Source organism: Gobio gobio, assembly GCF_949357685.1.
Source record: "Gobio gobio genome assembly, chromosome: 3".
NCBI classification, from domain to species: domain Eukaryota; kingdom Metazoa; phylum Chordata; class Actinopteri; order Cypriniformes; family Gobionidae; genus Gobio; species Gobio gobio.
The window spans coordinates 28,548,537-28,572,846 of NC_137099.1; the positions used below are offsets into that span (position 1 = coordinate 28,548,537).

The 24,310-nt window shown below is 37.7% G+C and overlaps 1 protein-coding gene across 2 annotated transcripts in view; it reads right to left on the reverse strand.

Moving 5' to 3' along the window:
* The window catches only part of cntln (centlein, centrosomal protein), a 151,911-nt gene that overhangs the window by 87,630 nt on the left and 39,971 nt on the right, over positions 1-24,310 (reverse strand). For both annotated transcript variants that reach the window (XM_079811926.1, XM_079811925.1), the window contains exon 10: positions 8,594-8,689. In XM_079811926.1, coding sequence (XP_079668052.1) covers positions 8,594-8,689 — 96 coding nt within the window. The remainder of the gene's footprint in view (positions 1-8,593; positions 8,690-24,310) is intronic.

Consider the following 24,310-nt stretch of genomic DNA (forward strand, 5'->3'; position numbering starts at 1 on the left):
GGGATAATGTATTGATACTGTTTTGCAAACACTGGTATTCAAATAAAAAAACACTGCTGTACAAAAGCCCACTTTTTTTTTTTACATCAGGTGATAAGAAGTTTTGTAAGTAATTGTAAGTGTTTTCAAATTAAATTTAATAAAACAAATGCAACCTAAATTTATTTGACCAAAATACAACTTTTATTTGTCAACCTGAATATCAAGAGCAATAACTTAATTCAGTATTTTTTTAGAAATTATGGTTATTTTAATTTTTTTGCTGTGGCTACACAACATTTTATGTTTTTTTTTTTTTTTACTAAGTTTAAGTTGCAAGTAATTTTTTTATGCTATTAATTTTGTTCTACAGACAAAACTGCATCCTATAAATTCAGAATTGGCAGTGATTTCTTTCAAAAAAGAATGTTATCAAGTATTCTTCTATTTTGATCTGCAGTCTAATAAAAGTTAAACAGAAAAAAAGAAAACGGTGGCATCCCTGCACCTGGATACTTATTGATTTAAATATTCTATATAATGAATAAAAAACATGACAATTTTAAATAAAAAAATGATATATACACAATTATTTATATATAATATAGTTTTGTTGCAAATGGATAAAGATTTTTCATATATCGCTTTGAATATATCAGCTCGTCTGTCAACATGCACGCCGGAGTTTGCACTGTTGGCATATTGGGAGAGTTGTACTTTTGCTATAGACTAATAAAATGACAATTCAAATATACACATAACATTTTGAAAATACTTCTGTAGTCATTTTTATTTCGTTATAACCAACCTAAGGTAACTTTGAAACTCTAGAACCAAAAATAAAAAAATTAACCTTACCGTTTTTGCTCAGACCGAACCAATTCTTTTTTCATCCTTGATTTTAGACATACATGAAAAATAAAAAATACAGTATAGCTTGACTACAGGTTTAAAAACAGAGCTACAAATGTTATAATTAAGCAAATTATCATTGCAATTATCATACATTTATCATTCTGACAATCACCACCAGAATGCCACCTTCACCATGAACTTAAAATTGGGTTTTATTCAATTTTCTTCAACAGTTCTCGCAAATTTTTATTTATTTACTTCAAACACAAATTCGATAAGAACAGATTGGAAATTATTAATTATTAAGCTAATGTTTTCTGTATATAGCAATATTTTTTAAGCCGATTATTGCTAGGATATTTTTTACATATAGTCCAGCCCTACTTAACATTTGCTACAACTAAATCGGACCAGATGATAATACCACTGCAGAATATTTACAGTGAATCCGGAAAGTATTTATAGCGCTTCACTTTTTCCACATTTTGTTATGTTACAGCCTTATTCCAAAATTCATTCAATTCATTATTTTCCTCAAAATTCTAAAAACAATAACCCATAATCACAGCGTGAAAAGTTTGTTCGAAATCTTTGCAAATTTATAAAAATAAAAAGGTTTTTTAAAAAATCACACCAATTACAGGCATTTTCTCCCATTCTTCTTTGCAGTACCTCTCGAGCTCCATTAGGTTGGATGGGGAGTGTGTCGGTGCACAGGCATTTTCAGATCTCTACAGAGATGTTCAGTCGGGTTCAAGTGTGGGCTCTGGCTGGGCCACTCAAGGAAATTCACAGAGTTGTCCCGTAGCCACTCCTTTGTAATCTTGGCTGTGTGCTTAGGGTTGTTGTCCTGTCGGAAGATGTACCTTCACCCCAGTCTGAGGTCCAGAGCGCTCTGGAGCAGGTTTTCAACAAGGATGTCGTACATTGCTGCATTCATCTTTCCCTCGATCCTGACTAGTTTTCCAGTTCCTGCAGCTGAAAAACATCCCCACAGCATGATGATGCGACCACAATGCTTCACTGTAGGGATGGTATTGGCCAGGGGGGGTGCTTGGTTTCCTCCAGACATGACACTTGCCATTCAGGCCAAAGAGTTCAATCTTTGTTTCATCAGACCAGAGAATTTTGTTTATCATGGTCTGAGAGTCCTTCAGGTGCCTTTTGGCAAACTCCAGATGGGCTGTCATGTGCCTTTTAATGAGGAGTGACTTCTGTTTGGCCACTCTACCATACAGGCCTGATTGGTGGAGTGCTGCAGCTTGGTCACCTCCCTGACTAAAGCCCTTCTCCACCAATTGCTCAGTTTGGCCGGGCAGCCAGCTGTAGGAAGAGTCCTGGTGGTTCCACACTTCTTCCATTTACAGCTGATGGAAGCCACTGTGCTCATTGGGACCTTCAATGCTGCAGAAAATGTTTTGTACCCTTCGCCAGATCTGTGCCTCGATACAGTCTCAGAGGTCTACAGACAATTCTTTGGACTTCCTGGCTCGTTTAACTGTGGGACTTTATATAGACAGGTGCGTGCCTTTCCAAATCATGTCCAATCAACTGAATTTACTGCAAGTGGACTCCAATCAAGTTGTAGAAACATCTCAAGGATGATTAGTGGAAACAGGATGCACCTGAGCTAAATTTTGAGTGTCATGGAAAAGGATGTGAATACTTATGTACATGCAATTTTTTTTTTTTTTTTAATACATTTGTAAAGATTTCAAACAAACTTCTTTCACTTTGTCATTATGGGGTATTGTTTGTAAATTTTTGAGGAAAATAATGAATTAATCCATTTTGGAATAAGGATGTAACATAACAAAATGTGGAAAAGATGAAGCACTGTGAATACTTTACGTATGCACTGTAGCACCCAAAATCTGGAACAGCCATCCTAGAGATGATCACAGTGAAGCCCTGAATGTAAGTGGAGATCATGACAACTAGACGAGCCCCAGAGATAGATCCTGGACCCTCAGCCAAGACCACGAGAACCAGACATGCCCTCTGCGCAGACCCCTATGGCCAGCGTCACCTCCTCGTCACCATATGCCAGCGTGATGTATCCCAATCTTCAAGAGACTTCTGATAGCCTAGAATCAATTTGGCCAGATGAGAACTTGGGTTTTTTCTCCATTCTTTCACATGATGGAGTTTTGTTTCCTTGCCACTGTCGCCTTTGGTTTGCTTAGTTGGGGACACTTAATATTCAGAAATATTATTGACTTGACTGAACTGAGCTGGAGGACGACATCACTGTTTCTCCAGAGTTGCTTTATAGCTGATTTGAACACATTTCATGATGAACTTTATTGAACCCAACTGATTCAACACTAACACTAACCCAACTGATTCAACACTGAACGACAACACTTTTGTCTTTGTAGAGCTGCTTTACGGCAGAATTGTATTTTGTTTGCACCATTGGTCTTTATTTTGCTTTTTATCACTGTGAAGCTGCTTTAAAACAATCTGTATTGTATAAAGAGCTATATAAACAAAGGTGACTTGACTTAAAGCTGCTCTATGTAACTTTTGGCGCTCTAGCGGTTAATAAACAAAACTGTATGCATCTTGCGGAAGAACATTGTAGCCGGAGCTACTACTGAATCCACTTTTGCTAGTTTAACCCTCTGAACCGAGAAACACGCCTGCGCATTTTGCTGGATTTTTCCACATGGCAGTGTAAAACAACTTAAAATACTCCGTCATTTTTGGCCTCATAGACATGAATGATATGTCTTTACAAAGCTTAAAGTGAAATAAAAATAAAAAAAGCTCAGAATAAAAACTAAATGTTGTTCCTTTCACTAAATAAAGAAAACAAACAGGATCTGCGTTCTCCCGTCTGTCTCCCTGTGATGTCCATTCTAAAATGCATCTGAAAATTAACTCAGAACTCAGAGAAAACTTGCCACACAAACACAACAGATATGCCTTTATAAAGCTTGGAATGTCTACTTTTAAATTAAGTCATTTATATAAAAAACAAATATTCTCTGTTTAAGTAATCCGTAGGAAAACAGCGAGAGGTACAGTTTCTCAAGCGGCTGCTCATTATCTGTAATGTGACCACACCCACGCGCGCGCAAAGCGATTCACATGAAAATCGTCCACCTCAAAACAAAGACTCGTCTGTATTCTTCTGCTTTTCGTAGAGTTTGGAAGACACGCTGAGTTTACCTGGATTTAGGCTACCTCAGAAGAAGAACGTGATTTTAACATGAGAATTTTTAAGGTAAAATATTTCTTCTCACTTATATTAGCGTTACTGATGCATAAACGTCAAATTATAGGCTACTAGTTTAACTATTGCCAGAATAAAATGTGTGAAATCAACGGAAACATGTTGAAATATGAAATAGGTTGGCAACCTTTCAATGCTAAATAAAGATACATGTACGGCAATGCAATTTAAAATGCAATTTATTCTGGTCTTCAGTGTCACATGATCCTTCAGAAATCATTGTAATATGCTGATTTGCTGCTCAAGAAACATTTATGAATATTATGAATGTTGAAATCAGTTCTGTACAAATTTTTCAGGATTATTTAATTAATAGAAAGTTCAAAACAACAGCATTTATCTGAAATAGAAATCTATTGTAACATTATAAACTACCATTCAAAAGTTTGGGCTGAGAAAGAGTTTAGATTTTTTGTTGCTGTTTTGTTTTTTGAAAAAAATTAATAATTGTATTCACAAAGATGCCTTTTATTGATCAAAAAACAGTAAAAGACATTTATAATGTTTCAAAATCTTTTTATTTCGGATAAATGTTATTCTTTTGAACTTCCCTCTGGGTTAACCCTTTGATTTATCAAAGAATCCTGAAAAAATACACAACTGTTTTCAACATTCATAAAGATAAGAAATGTTTGTTGAGCATATATATCAAATCATCAGATTAGAATGATTTGTAAAGGATCATGTGACACTGAAGACTGGAGTAACGATGATAAATTAAACTTTGATCACAGGAATAAATTACAAATGTATTCACATAAAAAAAAATATTTTAAATTGTAAAAATATTTCACACTATTACTGTTTTTACTATTTTGGATCAAATAAATCCAGCCTTGGTGAGCAGAAGAGACTTATAAAAAAAAAGATCTAAAACTTTTGCACGGGATTGTAGGTCTAAAGTCTTTGTAAAGAAAATGTATAGTCAGATTACTTCTTTTAAGTTAAACGTGATTTTGTGAATAAGCTACAAACAATACATTCAATCATTAAGCCTCCTCACATTCATTATAGTTCCCGCTGTCACATTCCTCATTGATATTCAGGGTAGGAGTCGTTGACGCCTCAGGTGTGAATCACTGCAATATTCATATTGATCCACACCCTCCCCGCATACAGCCGATCTGACAATAAGGGTCTTGCAAAAGTTAAATGACTGTATTGTTTTGTATGAATGAGCGATCAAAATGGCTTTCAAATTATTTTGAAGAAAAAACTCTAGGCAACAGCATCCCAGTCTGAAAAGCCTTGTGAACAAATGTTTAAAGTGTGTTAGATAGTCTTATTTCAGAGACTTAACATTTTAGTTTTTTCAAAAACTATGCATAAACATTATTTTCTTAAAACTACAAACTTTTATGTACATGTTGCCCACATATTACTGTAGCCCTGTTTGTGCTGAATACAATGCAATTAGACTTTAGCCATTATTATGCTTTAAAGCAACTGAAAAAAACACAAATGTCAGAGCATGTCAAAACTTCTTCAGGGCCACAAAATAGCCTTAGGGTCCTAAGGGTTAATGATGGGAAAAACGACCGGCGTGCCGGGTGCATGGTCGAAAAAGGGTTCTCTAATTATCTTAATGAGTAATAGGTATGTTTTTGGCATAGCTTGCAATAAACCAATCACAGTCTCATCTCCCATTTCCTTTAACACCTGAACGCTTCTCTAGTGAGGAAATGGATCTGCTTGTCCAATAATGCCACGCCTGCTTGCTCGTCATTACTGCAAATAGGTAGGCTAATTCTGATACATGCAATGACTATCCATTATGACATGTAGGCATTTTTATATTTATGTACACAATAATAATCTTTTACATTTTAATCCTTTAATTTTTCATATTTAAAAATGTGCTGCTGCAAGTCCCTGCTGATAAATCACAAATCAATCAAAAATGTGTATATTATAAAAGTGTTTATTTAATAAAATGTGATGATTTTACAACAAAAAGCATAGTGGGCTTGAAGCGCACAAACTGCATGTTAGCAATTGAATACAGCAAATTAATTGTGTAGTCACTAACGTAGCTAATTACAAAAGTGACTTGTGGAGGGAAATTTCTTTTTTAAACTTCTATCTTAAAAAACATGTAAAATACTTGGGTAGGATTAATTCTTTCCCTAATTACCCACTTTCCTTAATCATCAATCATTCAGTTATTTGTATATGTTGGCATATTTTCTAAATGCATGTTATTGATCTTACGAATGAATCATCATGCATATTTTTCGTTATTTATATTTTAGTCAAAATGTCATAACTCGTCCTTCTGGTGAGACAACAGACTCTCTCTGGTGACATATAACAGACCTATCCAATCATGTCCACTTACACCACTGCCCCTTGCAAGCATTCATCCACCTCCAATTTTAAATAACATGCCCACATCTCAAAACACTATCAACCCAGACAACAGTTTTTTTTCTTTGTCTTTGTCATTAATCTGTTACGCAGATATATGTCACAATATGGAAGAAAAGATCCACTACTTCAGTTTCATTGCGACTATCCAGAACTTCACAAAATCCTTCATGCAATTCAGCTGAAAGAAACTTTAGATTGATATAATTTCTAATGTATTAAATAATCCTCTTTGATCACTGTCATCCTGTTAAGGTGAAATTCCTTTGCTAGTGACCGGAGATAAAAAGAGAGAGGGGTCATTGCACACTCACAAACACTCTAAGTTGTATGACCAAAGTCAATATATCATTGGTACCTTGGTAAAGATCACTACCAAAGTTTGTTTTTCTTTCTGGATGTTCTTTCATCACTTCTCTGGGAACAGGGCACTGATAAGCGTTTCCACGCCAACCTGGCACCTGTAGCATTATTGTGGCCTGACATTTCGCCCATCAGCCAATAGGAAAAGGCTGACTTCTCCCACCACTTAAACCCCGCAGCAGGAGGAACGCCTCAGTAAGCCGGGTCGCTCCCCAAATGCCCGTAAATATTGGTCTTTGCCTCACAGCTATTTGAAAAAAAAAAAATGGGGAGGGGGGGAATCTCAACCAAAGATTACATGGGACTTTTCAGGGGTGAACATATAGATTTTCCTGACAAGAAGGCCCTCTATTATTCTGACCTTAGCCAAGGCGAACTCTGGCAGAGACAGCAAGCGCACCTTTCAGCTTGAGTGGCCAGGGCCAGGAGACTTGTCGAAAGGCTTTCTGAAAGGGAGGAAAGCTTGTTTACCGCTGCTATGACACGGCAGCCCTGCTGGGCGGGAAATGCAGGGCCCTGAACCCTGTTATTATTAACAAGGACAAAGAGAACAAGTCAGCCCCAGACCAGTTGCCAATGTGACAAGTATGGATTTACTGCTCAGAAATTCACAAGAGGACAGTCAGCCTTTAAACGAAAAAGACAGGGAATAAGAGACAGAGAAGTGAAACAAAGCAGAGCGCTAATGAAGGCCTGCTCAGATTGAGTGACCAATGTTTCGTGTCTGAGTGACATCACGGCATACGGGGGGCGTTTAAAGTACCCGGCACGCATCCACCTGGGCATTAAAATCAATACAAACTGGAGGAAGAGTACTCCGCACCACTGGAACCGTTGACTGTCACTGAGCCTTACAAACTGAAGTATCTGACAGACAAAAACACAGACTAGATTAGTTTACTTGAGATTTAAAAGGAGGGAAATGCAGGAACGAAGAAGAGGGCAGCATAGAAGAGAACAGGGTGAGAGATAGAGAGAGAGAGAGAGAGAGAGAGAGAGAGAGGCATGAAAAGTCAAAAGAGAGACATGGATGATTGGTTTAGTGAAGAGCGCGAGTTCTTCAGCAGCCTTCTCTCCCGCTGCCTCATTGCCTCTGCAGACAGTCAGTGTGTGTGTGCGTGGATGATGAAGGATGGAGGTCAGATAGAGGGTAGCGGTCAGAGGACAACATCTGACTCTACCTGCTATGAGCTCCTTCATGCCGAAACTTTAACAGACAGACATACATATATGCAAATACACGTAATTATTGCCTGATATGTTGAAGAGTGGAAAGTGTATCTGACTTTTCAGTCTCTTTTATTTTTATTTTCATTGTTCAATGTTTTAATGTTGTTGGTTTTTTTATATATATATATATATTTTATAAATTATATATATATATATATATATATATATATATATATATATATATATATATATATATATATATATATATATATATATATATATATATATATATATATATATATATATATATATATATATATATATATTATATATATATAATTTGAGTCATAAAAACTGTATTGTAGTTTAGTTTCAGTCCCCCCCCCAATTACATTAAAATGTTATTTAAAATGTTTTATATTTAATATTTTTTATATAATTTTTGTTAACGATAGTTGTATTTTGTTGTATGACACAAAATTGCACTCCTCCTATGTGCTAAGGAAGCAGGAGATTGTCGCCCAAACGTTGACATAAGAACATAAATCTCCTAAGAGGTTTCCAAAGAGAAGATAAGAGAATCACAGTAACAGAATAAAGCAAGTATTTAGTGTTCACCTTAAGCGTGAGTAATTCCTGCAGCCGCTGAATCCTTTGCTCTTGACTGTCTGCTCCATCACTGTTGCCACAACCTGGAGACTGAGACCTGGAGCCCTGTTGAAGACAGAAAGAAAACAATAAAACATCTTTCATCAACACAATAGGCAAGTTTTTAATTATCAAAAGCCAAAGATGAGCAATAGCCCTTCACGTATGAACACACAAACATCAGCCGGCACACTCTCCAAAATCTAGCAGGGGACACGGGCTGAATCGTGAGGAGGAGCACACACGGCATACTGCTGAAAGGTTCTCTGTGCAAGGACCTAATGAGCATGTTCATTTCCATTTACATTGTTTCTTTGACAATAATGATGTCCCATTAGGGGAGACTAAAGGGTTATAGAGTGAGAAACGCGCCAGGCCTCATTACCAAAGGTGGGGAGGGAGGCGCCTTTAATTGCTCTATCAGGGCCCGGAGTTACACTTGATAGGACAACAGAAGCAGACTTTGGGGAGAAAGAAAAAAAAGGAATGAGAGAGAGAGAGAGAGAGAGAGAGAGAGGGCTCTCTCTGAAGTACCTAAAACCAGTGGAGAGAAGTGTGCGACTGGAATGGTATCTGGTCAGGTCGGTGAAGGAAGGCCAGATGGCAGAACAACTGAGAAAGAGTGAAACTACAAAATGGCAGACGCACCACTACAAATTGAGAGATGGAGATCTTCAGGGATCAGATCAAAAACACTTAATCTGGGAAAAAAACACTAATACTTCAGAGAACTGAAAAGATCCTTTAAAAGCTGATGAGCTCTTGAATAGGCAGCCGTTGAGTACAACTAACTAGAGTCACTTGCTTGGAGCTCTTAGTCCAAAAGGATCTACCTATTGATGTGTTGAAGTCAAGTCATTAACAGCATAGCTGAACTTTCCTCTGACACATGTCCCAAAACCAGACTTAACATTCTCAGCATTCACAGGAATAGTGGTGTCCTCATCATCAAAGAACTCAACTCTGCAAGGATTAGCAAAAGAGTGAAATTAAAGCTTACAAAGAAGAAGCAATCAATACCTGAATATGGAGAACAAAGAAACTGTTCCAGCAGTCATGAGTGGCAAAGAAAGCCTTACTCTTCCTGCACTGCCCCGAGTCTTGCTCGTATGCAGGGATGCAAACTCATCAGAGGTGAAAAAGCTGACAAAGATGGAGACAGGCACCCCAAGATTTGTATATATTAACTATTTTAATATATTTTATTGTATATAAAGATATATATCGGTATCAGGCATAACATTATGACCTAATATTGTGTTGGTCTCCCTTTTGCTGCCAAAACAGCCCTGATCCAAAGAGGCATGGACTCCACTAGACTCCTAAAGGTGTGCTGTGGTATCTGGCACCAAGATGTTAGCAGCAGATCCTTTAAGTCCTGTAAGTTGCGAGGTGGGGCCTCCATGGATCGGACTTGTTTGTTCAGCACATCCCACAGATGCTCGATTAGATTGAGCTCTGGAGAATTTGGAGGCCAAGTCAACACCTCAAACTCGTGCTCCTCAAACCATTCCTGAACCATTTTTGCTTTGTGGCAGGGCCATTATCCTGCTGAAAGAGGCCACAGGCACCAGGGAATACCGTTTCCATGAAGGTGTAGGGTGTACATGGTCAGCAACAATGTTTAGGTAGGTGGTGCGTGACAAAGTAACATCCACATCAATGTCAGGACCCAAGGTTTCCCAGCAGAACATTGCCCAAAGCATCACACTGCCTCCGCCGGCTTGCCTTCTTCCCAGGCATAGAGCATCCTGGTTCCATGTGTAGAGCTGCAGTTTTGGAATTTTATGCTCTGACCCAGTCGTCTAGCCATCACAATTTGTTAAAGCTGTGTTTTGCTGTTTGATTAACATTAAATGACAGATAGCAGCAGGTATTTTTAGGCTGCGGTCACTTTAAGACCTAATGCAGGGATCCAATATAATGATCCGATTTCTTTCTCAACTGTTTATGTTCACTTATGACATAACCGACTGTGTTTACAGAAATCTGAGGAGGTGGACTGAGTTGGTTTGCATTCGAACTGTGGCGCAATTCGCATGAATGTGACAGCAACACGGAATCGCGTGCGCACTTGTTCAGGAAGAAAAGTAACCTGTGCATGTGGTTTAGCCGATTAGGCTACGATGTATTTAGTTCAATAAAGGGATGATAGTGTTGATTATTTACCTTGGATACGATCGAGAGTGAGCCTGCAGTGTATTCGCGCCAGAGTCCTACACGGGTGCGGGTACCCGACGGGTGACCTGCGAATATTGCTGAAATGGGTGAAAAACATTCTACTGTGTCGGATACGGGTGCGGGTCAGGGCAGACAAGGGAGAAACACGGATCTAAACAGGTTTTAAACAGTCACGTGCAAACAAATATAGGCCTATATATAAAAATATATGCATGTATATTGTAGATGTGTTCCTAAAAATATGCATATACAAAAATATGCCTTGCCTGTATTTCAAGTTGATAAAATAATTTGTGTTTACAAATAACAGTTTAAATAAATAAATATAATAGTTTATTTGTGACGCGCGCGCCCTCCCAGAAGAATCACAACCGCGCGCGATCTGCCTGCACTGCAGTCGTCGAGATGGATCATGAGGAGTTGAAGAAAAGATAGCCGCAAATGTGGAACTTCATCAGGAAGCACGCAGATAACTGTGGTAACAAACCAAGCTCAAGCAGTTCTATCGAACAGTATTTTTGTTATGTTTCCTGAGTGTGATCTCTTAATAACACTGTCTTAGCACATTAAGCGTTTTCTTATAATGGTTTTCTATGGGAGGAAAACGCTTAACGTGTAATTAAACGCGTTGCGTTCATATTCTGGGCTCATCTGATTTTTTATACATAGTATACGTTATTAGTATTATCAGTTTACTGAGTTTGGTCTCTTAATAACAGTGTCTTAGTACATTAAGCCACGTTAAGCGTTTTTCATGTTAAGCATTTTAGAATGTCCCAGCTGAAGTTGTCCTTGTGTTAAAGGTCGTGTAATAACTTCTGTATGCTGGCATTAAACATTTTTGTAAGGGTGTCTATAATGTGATATGCTAAACTGATTTTATTGCGGGTGCGGGTCGGGTGGGGATTTTAATTAGTGCTGTTGTCGGAAAATGGGTCGGATGTGGTTTTAAACACTGCGGGTACGGGCGGGTGCGGATTTACAAAATCGGACCTGTGCAGGACTCTGATTCGCGCATAGCTTGTGCAATCAGGGTGGAAAATAAATGGCAAGTGTGAAAGCCCCCTTAATGTGCATTTTAAAAACTTGTAATGAAAGCGTTTACAAACCTGTTGTACAACAACAGAGAACATTTAATCGAGTGTTTGAAATAACTTACTTTTGTGATCTGATATGCTTGATCTGTGATCTGATATGCTCACACTCATACTCATTGGTGGTCAAATGTGACCATACACCTTAACTATTTTTCAATTAAATAAATATTCTATATTTTAGTTTAATAATATTTATTGAATATTTTGAGAATATCTTTTGGTACTAAATAGGCCTACTATTTGTGCAATAATTATGGTCCATTAATGACCACTTAAAATGTTTTTTTATTATTTATATTACAATTAGTGTAGTAATCAAGGTTAAAATAGAGAATTCCAATGCAAAGAGGCACATTAGAGTCATTTTGTGGCTGGAAAAATAATCCATTTCATTTGTAAAGCCATGGTTTACCCACTAGGTGCCTGTATGGCTCTTTAATAATTACATGTATCCAGTCTGGTTGCTCATAAAAGTATTGCAGATCATAACTGCTTACTTATTTTTAGGTTTTGCATTTGAATAAATATTTAGACATGATCAAACACTAGATTTCTTTAAATGTGAAATTTAAAAAAGTTAACTTACATCCCAATATTTGTAATTATACTTATATAAGCATACACAAGTGAATATTAATGAATGCAAGGTAATATAATTTAACCCAAGAAATAGTGCTAAAAAGACAAACTTATTTTTCCTTATATGTACAGTAGGCTATATACATACGAATTGATACTGAATCAAGATCGAAATCGATATTTGTGCCAATCACCAAAACTCCACAAAAGACATCAGAGCCAGCAGCAGTTTCCAGAAGAACTGGTCGAGGTGAGGCTGTTTTCAGCAGGGTACGCAAGTGTTGAATGGCTACTAGGCCTGTCACGATAAATACTTTTTGTTTCGCAATATATCGTCCCAGAAATAATTGCGCTAAACAAGATTATTGTCATTTTAAGACTATTTTATGCCACTGGATATATAATCCTAATATAACAGCATAATAATGCAAGTAGACCTACACACTTTCAAATGAAAACCTTTTAATTCTTTAGATCATGGAAATTAAGGGAAAAAAATATATATTCTAAAAAATATATTATCCTAAATAAAAAAAAATAAAAAACTTAAATAGTAAATAAACATTTTCCCTTGTGAAACGGCTTTAACAGTCGTCATTCTGCGTTGACATTAATATGTGCACCGGAACAGGGGATTGCGGCTTTGAAATCGAGTCCATTTGGGCTTATTCTTCCAAACCGTCAGTAGTTGTCAGGAAAACAAAACACCTCAAATGGCACCTTTTTTCACCTGTCGATAACCGCTCTTTGTATGAAGGAACTGCCCGAGAACCACATTCGCCTCCGTCACGGAAAACATACAAGATGACAGCACAATCGAGTAAAATGTTGGTGACATTCATTATCATGTAAACATAATGGGCGATATATTGCATCACAAAAAATTATTGAGGTCATGTACATATATTGTGCAATATATCGATATATTGATTATTGCGACAGGCCTAATGGCTACTGACACCCTGGAGCTCACATCTCAGAAAACTTTGAAGCAAATTTTCAAATAGGCGCCATCTGTTTAAACTTCTACATTCTTGCCTAAAAACTCTTACAACAGTAGTAATTAAAAAATGATAGTGCGTTTGCTTCTCCGCCATGACACTCGCTGTAAGAAATGCTGCAAGCTGACACAAACAGTGAAACGGTTCCCGTGGTGATACTGGTAGAATATTGCATGGCTGGAAAAACCTCTCAGCCAATCAGATTCGAGGAACAAGGATCTGGGGTCTCATTTATAAAACTTTGCATATAAACCTTACTAAAAGTGTACGTACGCACAAAAGATAGATTTTGCGTACGCACAAAAAAAATCTGATTTATAAAACCATGTGTAAATCAGAACCTGCGCAAAAATCCCTTTATAAATGACAGCCAGCAGAAGATTGTGCTTACGTGCATCTCCATCCCGTCTCCTCCCTGAAATCACCATATATGGAGCTTACAACGCCTAGTTTTACTATGCATAACCTCATTTGCATATAATTTGCATGCATATTACCATCCACGTGATACCATGTTTAACACTGTCAAAGGTACAAGGCATAGACAAATATTAGATACAGATTAATGCCATCTGTGCCTTACACTGTACATTGCTGACAATCATCCAATATCTTTTTTATGTTTTAGAATAAATATATCAAAATATCCATAAAAAATAAATTGTATAAAATACTTATCAGATATTTTTAAAAAAAAAAATGAAATGTATTCATTAATTTCCACGGGCCAAATGTTATTTTAATTTAAAATATTTTGTCAATTTTAAACCCTTCAACTCAAATTCATGCAGTTTTGCTGATAATGTGAACATATAGGATGTTTAAGCTATTTTAATTTAAACAGATGGGCCAACTTATTTATTGCAGCGTAAATACAATCGTCTGACTCAGAGCGTCACTGACAATGTATTTAAAAAAAGGAAACATGCAAATCTTAAGTTGTATCCTTCAAATGCAGTGGTATTTTTCATAATTTTGTGAAGATGTCTTTACACTCCATGTCCGTGCAGCTGTGGTTGTAGATTAAAGTAAGCTGTTATCATTGGACCTATTCAAACCGAGTAATGGACCGTTCAACCACCGAATCCTGCAGTGTCTGTGATTTCGAAGTAAGTGTCCATCACTGATCATCGTTCTCACTAAAACATATTTTGTCATACCATGAGATCTGCAGTTTAGTTTAAAGAGGAATTATTGGAATTAACCTATCCTTGCTGTCATTAAAACTGATTTCCTGCATGTCACAGGAAACTGATCAAAGTAGCACCTACACACATCTATCTAAATTCATATAATTTTTGTTTAAATTCTAAGTAATGATTTTATGTAATTTCAGTGCATATCGCCATTAATGAAACTGGAACATTAATGTAAATGTGTATATCAATATGAAAACAGTTTTAAATTGTTCTTACTTCATTACTTTTCTCACTCTAGTAGTTTGTATGCATTTTTTAAAAAATACATTTTGAATTACGTTTGGATTTTACTAGATGTATATAGCCTAAAACAATACTGCACAATATAACACTGTTGGATTTAATCTTCATGATAATGTGGATATAACGTATGAAATGGAGTGAAAATTAAATGTCATTAATTCTTATAATCGTTCTTCTCACATTTATTTTCTACAATCTAACGTCAGTTCACGACCTCACCATCTGTGTCACCAATTCCCTTTGTCTCCAGAATGTGCGTACGCACGGCTCAAAGTTTGCTTAAAAGGTGCGCACATTTTCCCGTCAAGTTTGTTTTTTATAGATCAGAACCTTTGCGTGGGAACTGGCGTACATACATTTCCAGCCCCGTTTTGTGCGTACGCACGCTTTATAAATGAGACCCCAGGTCTGTTTGAATACTAAATTCTGATTGGATAGAATGTGTGCATTAAAACAGTTTAATGCACATGTCGTTCCAGTAGGTTTAATTATCATTCTATATTATTGCACTGCTTTCATTGAAGCACACACACACACCACTCACACACAAAGATCAGAGATCGCGTTGTGCATACACAGAAACATTCAGGAGCACTGAAAGTTGTTATTAACGTTGCACTGCAACTTTTATTAATAAAATAACTTTGATACTGAATCGCTACAGTATATTTCTCAGCAACGAGGGAGTAAACTCGCAACTTCACTATTAGTAGAAAGATGCTGCACAGATGCAAGTAATTCACACATGCATATTTCTCTCTCTCTCCATCTCACTGTCTCTCTCTAATTCAAATAATTGCTATAATTCATTCATTCAAATAAATGTAATCTTACCGCACTACTTTATCTCTGTGTCTGACTTAAAGCATTCTTGATCTATCAAACCATAACTGAGGAATTTTTACCCTTCCAATCAAATACTGCGCTGCAAACATCAATAAAAGCTGTTAGTTGTCAATGATGGCGATTGGCCATGGTATAAGTGTCTTATTGCACTTGAACGGAAAAAACACAGAAAAGTATTTCAAAATGCCTGTTTTTGGAAAGTATCCTCATAAGCAAGTCTAAAATTAGTTAAAAATCTTAAATGACTGTAAATATCCCTATACAATAATAAAATTGTTGTCTTGATTTCTTTCGAGCTGAATCCAGATCAAAAGGTGGACCTGCACCTAGACACGACCACAACGCATCCCTGAAGTGTCTGCAGAGATCCTGTCAACTAGACTCTCCCCCATGAAGGCCTCATCGACACGACAGCCATTGGCCCTGATCCTCAACAAACCCGTCTCCGGCATGATGACTCCGATCTTCAACCAGATGGTATTGGATAAATATCCTGAATGTTCCGATCCAATCTGACTTCTGACCTGTAATACTGTCTGAAAGTACATAACCAAACTAATAAAAGTATATGCCTCTAGCTAAAAGATGTCTGTACACGTACACATGACTTTGTGTCCTCATGCAATTCATGGGTCTACTTTATCTTTTCTAAAAAAAAAAAATTCAGTGTAGTGATAACTTATGTGATGATCACACTGGAAAGAAATGTATGTGTGTCTAGGTCCCTGTCATGCATGAATCCTCGGGATGGAGACACACACAATCACATGATAAACATTACCTTAAAAACTTGAAGGTCTGGAAGGCCATGCATACACTGACACTTTCATTAAGATGGTGAGAAGCCTGGAAAATATTGGTAAGGGCTAGAAGATAATGTTTGCCATGGAACTTATAGGGTCAGCTTTTCAGTATAAAACTATATAAAATACTATTTCAAACAGAAAGACTTTTAATTGTATTGAATAAATTCAATAAATAAAAATCTGTGTACTTAATACTAGGGTTGTGCAATCACAATATGGCTTAGTGTGATTTATCATATTGCAAAGGCTGCATTTAAATTAAATATATGCACTGCGTATATTTCAGAGTGAAGCACGGCATATGTGAGCAGCTCATTATAAGTCATTTTCATTGTCTCGGATTGGCTCGGTTCACAGTAAATTCTGCTCCTCACAAACTCATCTCTGCCTCTGCACTGAGTTTGTGCCGCTTTTAATGTACCTTTTAGAAAGCAATACATGCCAACCATCTTCCCAAACTTGTAATGAGAAGATCTTGCAAACCAGCTGTTGTGAACAAAAGAGAGGCTTTAAGTGCACCCTGCGGTTTTCCACAAAATTAAAAGCTTGATCGTTTACCATAAAACAAAAGAAATGAAGACATCCATAAATATTAGTATTGTGATTTTACAGTTGTATTGAAAAACACAATTATTATTATTATTATCATCATCAAAAAGGCTTTGTGAAATTGTGCAGTCCTATTAAAACAAACAAACAAACAAACAAACAATAATATAACTGAAGTAGGCAGATTTTTCTTTTCATATTGGTGCACTGGGCTGGTGAGATGTTTTACGTGTATTTGAGAGCCTTCTGACAATTTCAAGACAAATATCACCATTAAGAATAGAGGTCAACAAAATGACAAACATTTGTTAAAAACACCAGCAGGTACAATAATAGAAGAAAATGTCTTTCATTCAACGCGCAAAAACAACATTGAAGTTCATCAATTACACAATCAGAAAATGTGAAAGAATTGTGAATCAGTCTAAAACTAGTCATCAAAACTGAATGTCTGGTCAATAGGAGAAGGAAGTGTGTTCACAAAATTGAATTTTTTTTTGGAGAATACTTTCTTTAGAAAACAGGTCATATATGTTGCAAAAAAAAGAAAACAAATAAAAGTGCAATCCCCGAAAGAGAACATTTGAGCATTAAAGCGAAGTGCTAAATTTCAGGAAGGCCTAACATTCCATCACCCTGGACATTATCTCTAGGGGGAATCAGGGTGGTGGCAGAATCATGCTTTGGGGATGCTTCACTGAGGCAGGGAGCGTAAAGATAAAAAAAATAGACAGCACTAAGTACAGAAAAACTCAGGAGTTAATTAAGCTGCAATCAGCATGAGCACTGGGACAATTAATCTTCCATCAAGGCAAAGACCCAAAACACACTGCAAAAGCAGCACAGAGTGGCATATACCAAAAGGTATACATATACCAAATCTTAGAGTGCCCTGTGGAGTACAAACCAACGTATACAAACAGACTCTGCATGGTGGAATCATAGTAATTTTGCCAAGAGATTGAGTAAAACTCCTAAACCAGCTGATAGACTCACTCAAAATGCTGCCTACATTTTTTACAAGTATGCAGTGGCAGGTGAAAACTTCTGCATTTTATGTGCACATATATTAACATTTCCGTTCAAAAGTTTGTGGTTATTAATTTAGTTTTTTGGGGCGGGTACTGGTTTTCTGCCACATTAAATGCCATCATACTAAACAGGTAAACTCATCTAATCACTAGTCCGCTTTCTCAGTCTCATTGTGTTGATAATTACGCTCTTGCAAACCATTCCAAATGTTTATTTTTTTTTTTCAAATAAAGACTAAAAGAGTTGTTGAAAGTATGATGGTGGTGTTAATGACATGCGACCATGGTGTAGTTAATTAGCGGTTTTCTTCTGCCGATTGTATTAGGCTTTAAAAGTCATGTTCATTTGTGACTATCATGACATGACAACGTGTAAAAATCATAAACTTTTGTTGGTCGCAGCATATCCTTTGTAATAATCCAAAAGCCACTGGAAAATCATATTTGGTATATGATTATATGAGAGAACCAGGGTGATGCTAACTTTTGGTTGGCCTACAAAAACTACTCATCACTGCAGCAATCTATGCGCTTACATTCTCTCCTGTTTCCTGCGTTCTAGTGTGTATACAAACTGAAGCAGTAACAGGACAACATGCAGTGACAATATATCGGTTCTAAACTTAATCTTAGCTGCTAACTCAATCAATGGTGAGTTAAATCTGACAATTTACTAGCCAGTGGCTAACGTCAGACATTTAGTCGCTTAGTGTGAAATTTAGAGTTTTTTAATAAGTGATTAACTGCAAATAATTAATCAGATTAACGTGAAAATTTTACTTGATGGACGGCTGTAGTCAGTACATGTGCTGTACTGCATGTACACTGATGTATTTGTTTCAAAAAGAGACATTACAACATTTTGAAGCAAACTCCTATCAAAATAATATGACAAGTGAAAGTGAATCTATCGCAAGCCTGTATCCAGTAAATACCAGAGACGATGCTTGCTTTTGGACCGGATGAAGACAGATGTTACATAATCTTTCCCTTTCTTTATAGACAGACAGCTCTAAGAAAGAGTCTAAAGTTCAGCCGTGTTTCTGACATGTTTGCAGCACCAAGTTTGAAGACTGTGATGACTGGTAATTACCGCCAGCAGACAAGTAGGCCTTGGCACCTGTGTTTTCTCTGAGAGCAAGATAATGAAAAAACAACAGCGCTGTCATCACCTTCGGGTTCCTGATTGCATTATCAAAACTACAGCCGGGCTTGGCATCTGGGCGTGACCTTGTTAACTGCCAGGGTAATTAAGTTTAACCAATTGGGAGAGGGGATGATAAATTATTAGCAGGTAGATTTTGTTCACATTTTATTAAATTGGCCTGCCAAAAGGGTCGGCTAAATTATCTGGGGCCTCATTTGTTGGAGGCCGGCCACATTGGCGCATCTGTTACAATTATTTATAATTTCAAGCAGTTGAAAACCAACAGAGTTCGGCATCAGCCGCGTAAAGCAATTTACAAATGATCTGATGAGGGAGTGTTTGAGTCTTCTCCCCTCATTTCTAGCCAGCAGGGAAGATGAGGGGTGAAGAAGGAGAATAAAAGGGTGAGAAAAAGAGAGAGTGTGAAAGAGTGAGAGAGAGAGAGAGAGAGAGAGAGAGAGAGAGAGAGAGAGAGAGAGAAAGAGAGAGAGAAAGAGAAAAAAAAACAGCGTGCTGTAATTACAGAACACGATTAGGTTGTTCTGGGAGTTTTGCTGGCACTGGTGGTCTCAGTGTAGAAGCAGAGGGAACATATGGAGGGGCTCGTGATTGCTCTCCCCGAGGCCCGTGACCCGTCTGCTGGCAAAGCTGCGAGCTGCATCTGAATTAGACTGTTCTACACATGTACCATTTCTGCCACAAAACAAATCTGATCACTGTTAATTACGAAACAGTTATAATCAGGCCCTTGACTGTATGAAGCCAGTAGATGAGGTTTTCGCTCTGGGCGAGAGCTGCTGTAATGTGTGTGTGTGTGTGTGCGCGCACAAAGTGTTCCCTGCACGGTTAGCAAGAGCGTAATGGAGGTGTAAACACAGAGGCATCTCCGCATGGCTGCATGTTTGTATGAACACAGACGTGTGTGGCTCTTGGGTCAGGGTCGTGTGTGAGCAGGCCTGTGTTTTTAACTGCTGATCAGAGCCCCTGCAGATGGACGGGGACTGAATGTGAGTGAATAAGTGACCAGTTGGGCCTTTAACACATGGCTGGGGCTTATTAATGAGTCTCAGTACACACGCTGCTCAACTGATGAAAGCACTTGAGCACAAGAGGTCATATCATTACAGTAGAAAACATTCAAAACACACTCAACAGCATTTAACAAAATGTTTAAGGACAGCCAGTGGCAGCATTAATTCGACCCAATTCTAATACAGCCGTTTTAAATAGACTGCAGGATTTTATAATGCTTTGAAAAAATAACTACACGATTAATTTCTTTAAAACCACTGAAAGGTAATAGCATCTTTCTTATCATATACAAATCAAATATCATTTAGAATCAAGAAGAAATGTTCAATCAGCTGACCGCCAAAACAACTACATTTAATTTCTCATGAAAATCATGAAAGGGGAAAAAAGTTTTTATTATTAAATTATGAAAATTAATAATTAATATAATTATGTATTATTATTAGATTGCAATATATATTAAATGATGAATATTAAAGTATTATTAATATTATTATTATTGCAAGAGTCATTTGATAGAACAACCTTTATGCATGATCATTGGCCGACTGTAATGGTGCGTTTCCACAGTTATGATTTTACAACATCAAATTACGATGTGTAATCAAGAAAAAAAACGGACACTTACAAAGCATGTAGAAGCCTGTAATTTTTATCATAGGTACTCTTTAACTGTCAGTGACGGAATCTAAAACAAAAATCCAGAAAATCACATTGTACGATTTTGAAGTAATTAATTTGCATTGTATTGCATGACATAACTATTTGATACATCAGAAAAGCAGAACTTAATATTTGGTACAGAAACTTTTGTTTGCAATTACAGAGATCATGTTTCCTGTAGTTCTTGACCAGGTTTGCACACACTACAGCAGGGATTTTGGCCCACTCCTCCATACAGACCTTCTCCAGATCCTTCAGGTTTCGGGGCTGACGCTGGGCAATACGGACTTTCAGCTCCCTCCAAAGATTTTCTATTGGGTTCAGGTCTGGAGACTGGCTAGGCCACTCCAGGACCTTGAGATGCTTCTTACGGAGCCACTCCTTAGTTGCCCTGGCTGTGTGTTTCGAGTCGTTGTCATGCTGGAAGACCCTGCCACAACCCATCTTCAATGCTCTTACTGAGGGAAGGAGGTTGTTGGCCAAGATCTCGCGATACATGGCCCCATCCATCCTCCCCTCAATACAGTGCAGTCGTCCTGTCCCCTTTGCAGAGAAGCATCCCCAAAGAATGATGTTTCCACCACCATGCTTCACTGTTGGGATGGTGTTCTTGGGGTTGTACTCATCCTTCTTCTTCTTCCTCCAAACGCGGCGGGTGGAGTTTAGACCAAAAAGCTCTATTTTTGTCTCATCAGACCACATGACCTTCTCCCATTCTCTCCTCTGGATCATCCAGAGGGTCATTGGCAAACTTCAGACGGGCCTGGACATGCACTGGCTTGAGCAGGGGGACCTTGTGTGCGCTGCAGGATTTTAATCCATGAAGGCGTAGTGTGTTACTAATGGTTTTCTTTGAGACTGTGGTCCCAGCTCTCTTCAGGTCATTGACCAGGTCCTGCCGTGTAGTTCTGGGCTGATCCCTCACCTTCCTAATGATCATTAATGCCCCACGAGGTGAGATCTTGCATGGTGCCCCAGACCGAGGGAGATTGACCGTCATCTTGAACTTCTATTTTCTAATAATTGCGCCAACAGTTGTTGCCTTCTCACCAAGCTGCTTGCCTATCTTCCTGTAGCCCATCCCAGCCTTGTGCAGGTCTACAATTTTATCCCTGATGTCCTTACACAGCTCTCTGGTCTTGGCCATTGTGGAGAGGTTGGAGTCTGTTCGATTGAGTGTGTGGACAGGTGTCTTTTATACAGGTAACAAGTTCAAACAGGTGCAGTTAATACAGGTAATGAGTGGAGAACAGGAGGGCTTCTTAAAGAAAAACTAACAGGTCTGTGAGAGCCAGAATTCTTACCGGAAGTCATACAATAAAATGCAAATTAATTATTTAAAAATCATACAATGTGATTCTCACAGTTGAAGAGTACCTATGACAAAAATTACAGACCTCTACATGCTTTGTAAATAGGAAAACCTGTAAAATCGGCAGTGTATCAAATACTTGTTCTCCCTACTGTAGTTATGGAAGCCCATTTTCACCTAAGACTGAATACTCAGACTGAAGCTGTGTACCAAATGACGCACTATACACTATGCACTTATGCACTATGTACTCAACCATGTAGGGTATGAACTTTACATGGTTATTTTGTCATTCAACATGGGAATCTGGTAGTGCCTCCCCCTCCACTACGTAATTAAAGCTGCGACAGTCGAGTGCATGAAGTGTCCATGTATCCATGTATGAATATCCATGTAGAAAATGAAACATATGCAGTGCTTACTTAGTACTCACTCTCAAGCTAGAATACCGATACTGGTAAAGTTCAAAATACACACACACAACACAGTGTCTACGACACACACAGATACAAGATAAAAACATCAGTAAACATTGGTAGAATAAAAACAAACCAAGGGCCGAAATAAACGTGCAGGTAAAGTTCCCGGTGAACATGGTAAAAGAGTTCAGACAGAGGGTAGTAGCTAAAGCTAACTTAGTTCTAAAAAAAGTTCCTGGATGCGATGTACTAGCTTTTACACATGCATTTTGTTATCTAAAGTTACATTTTGCGAAATTCTACACGACAGCGATCAACTTGAGCTAAGCATATTGAGTATTTATCATCTCTACTAATGGCTCGCTAGGTATATAACATTGTAACTTTATGCTAAGTAATGTTATGTTAGCTATATTAGGCAGCTACGTGTGCTAGTGAGACATGCTTCATGAAAACATAAACCAAAAAAATGTATAATCAAAATGAAAGATTACCTGTCCAGCAGAAATACAGCCTCTTGAACTCAAACGGGTGCGTCAGGTTTGCCAGGTTTTCACAACAAAATTCGCCCAATTGATACTCAAAACTAGCCCAAAACAAGCCCAATCGTGTTTCTCCGGTAAAAATCGCGTTTGGGGGGTAAAATATGTGTCTTTTTAGTAGGGCTGCCTGCTAAAATTCGCAAATCCCGGGGCAAAATATCACATAATTGGGGTCGCTTCAACCCGCGGACATGAAAAACAGCCGCGGCAACAGTGTTTGAAGTAGCCCTTGGCAACACTGGGGCGCATGTGAGCAGATCCTGGAGCAAAAGCGGTAGTAGCCATGGTAACGAGAGAGAGTGACAGGCGCCCAAGCCAATCACTTGATTCGGCCCGAACTAAAATAATGAGCGGTGTTTATTGCAGATTAAAAAGTCTAGAGTCACTCGATTTTTATACTCTCTTTTTCAGAGTACTTAAATTTTAATTATGTATTGACATATAAAGACAGTTTAAACAAATTTGGACAAAAGTGTTTTAGATCATACTTACCTACCCCACCTTTAAGGAAAACAGACATAGTGGTATAACGAGCACACTCTCACCCTCAAGAGAGCAGCCCGGAGCACAGCTGGGAACAAAAAAACTAGAGGTATCTCGCATTGCGTGGAAGGATAGTATTTCTGCCAACAAAAAGGCTTTAAAAACTGCTAGATTTGCATACTTTTCAACTCTTTTAGAAGAAATCAGAGATAATATTAAGAAGAGGAACTACGTCTTCAGGAATCATTAACTCATCATTGTCACTAGGATATTTCCCCAAAAAATGCAATATGAATTATATGTCTGTTTTAAAATTTTCCATAAAAAAAACAAATTCATTTCCAGTCAGAATTTAGACCATAGCATAGTGCTGAGACTGCTCTCATTACAAACGACTTGCTCTTATTATCCAATCATGGCTGCATCTCTATATTAGTGTTACTGGACCTTAGCACTGCATTTGACTCTATCGACCAAACCATTCTTTTGAATAGACTTGAAAATTACGTTGGCATAAATGGAATTGCATTAACATGGTTCAAATCATACTTATCTGA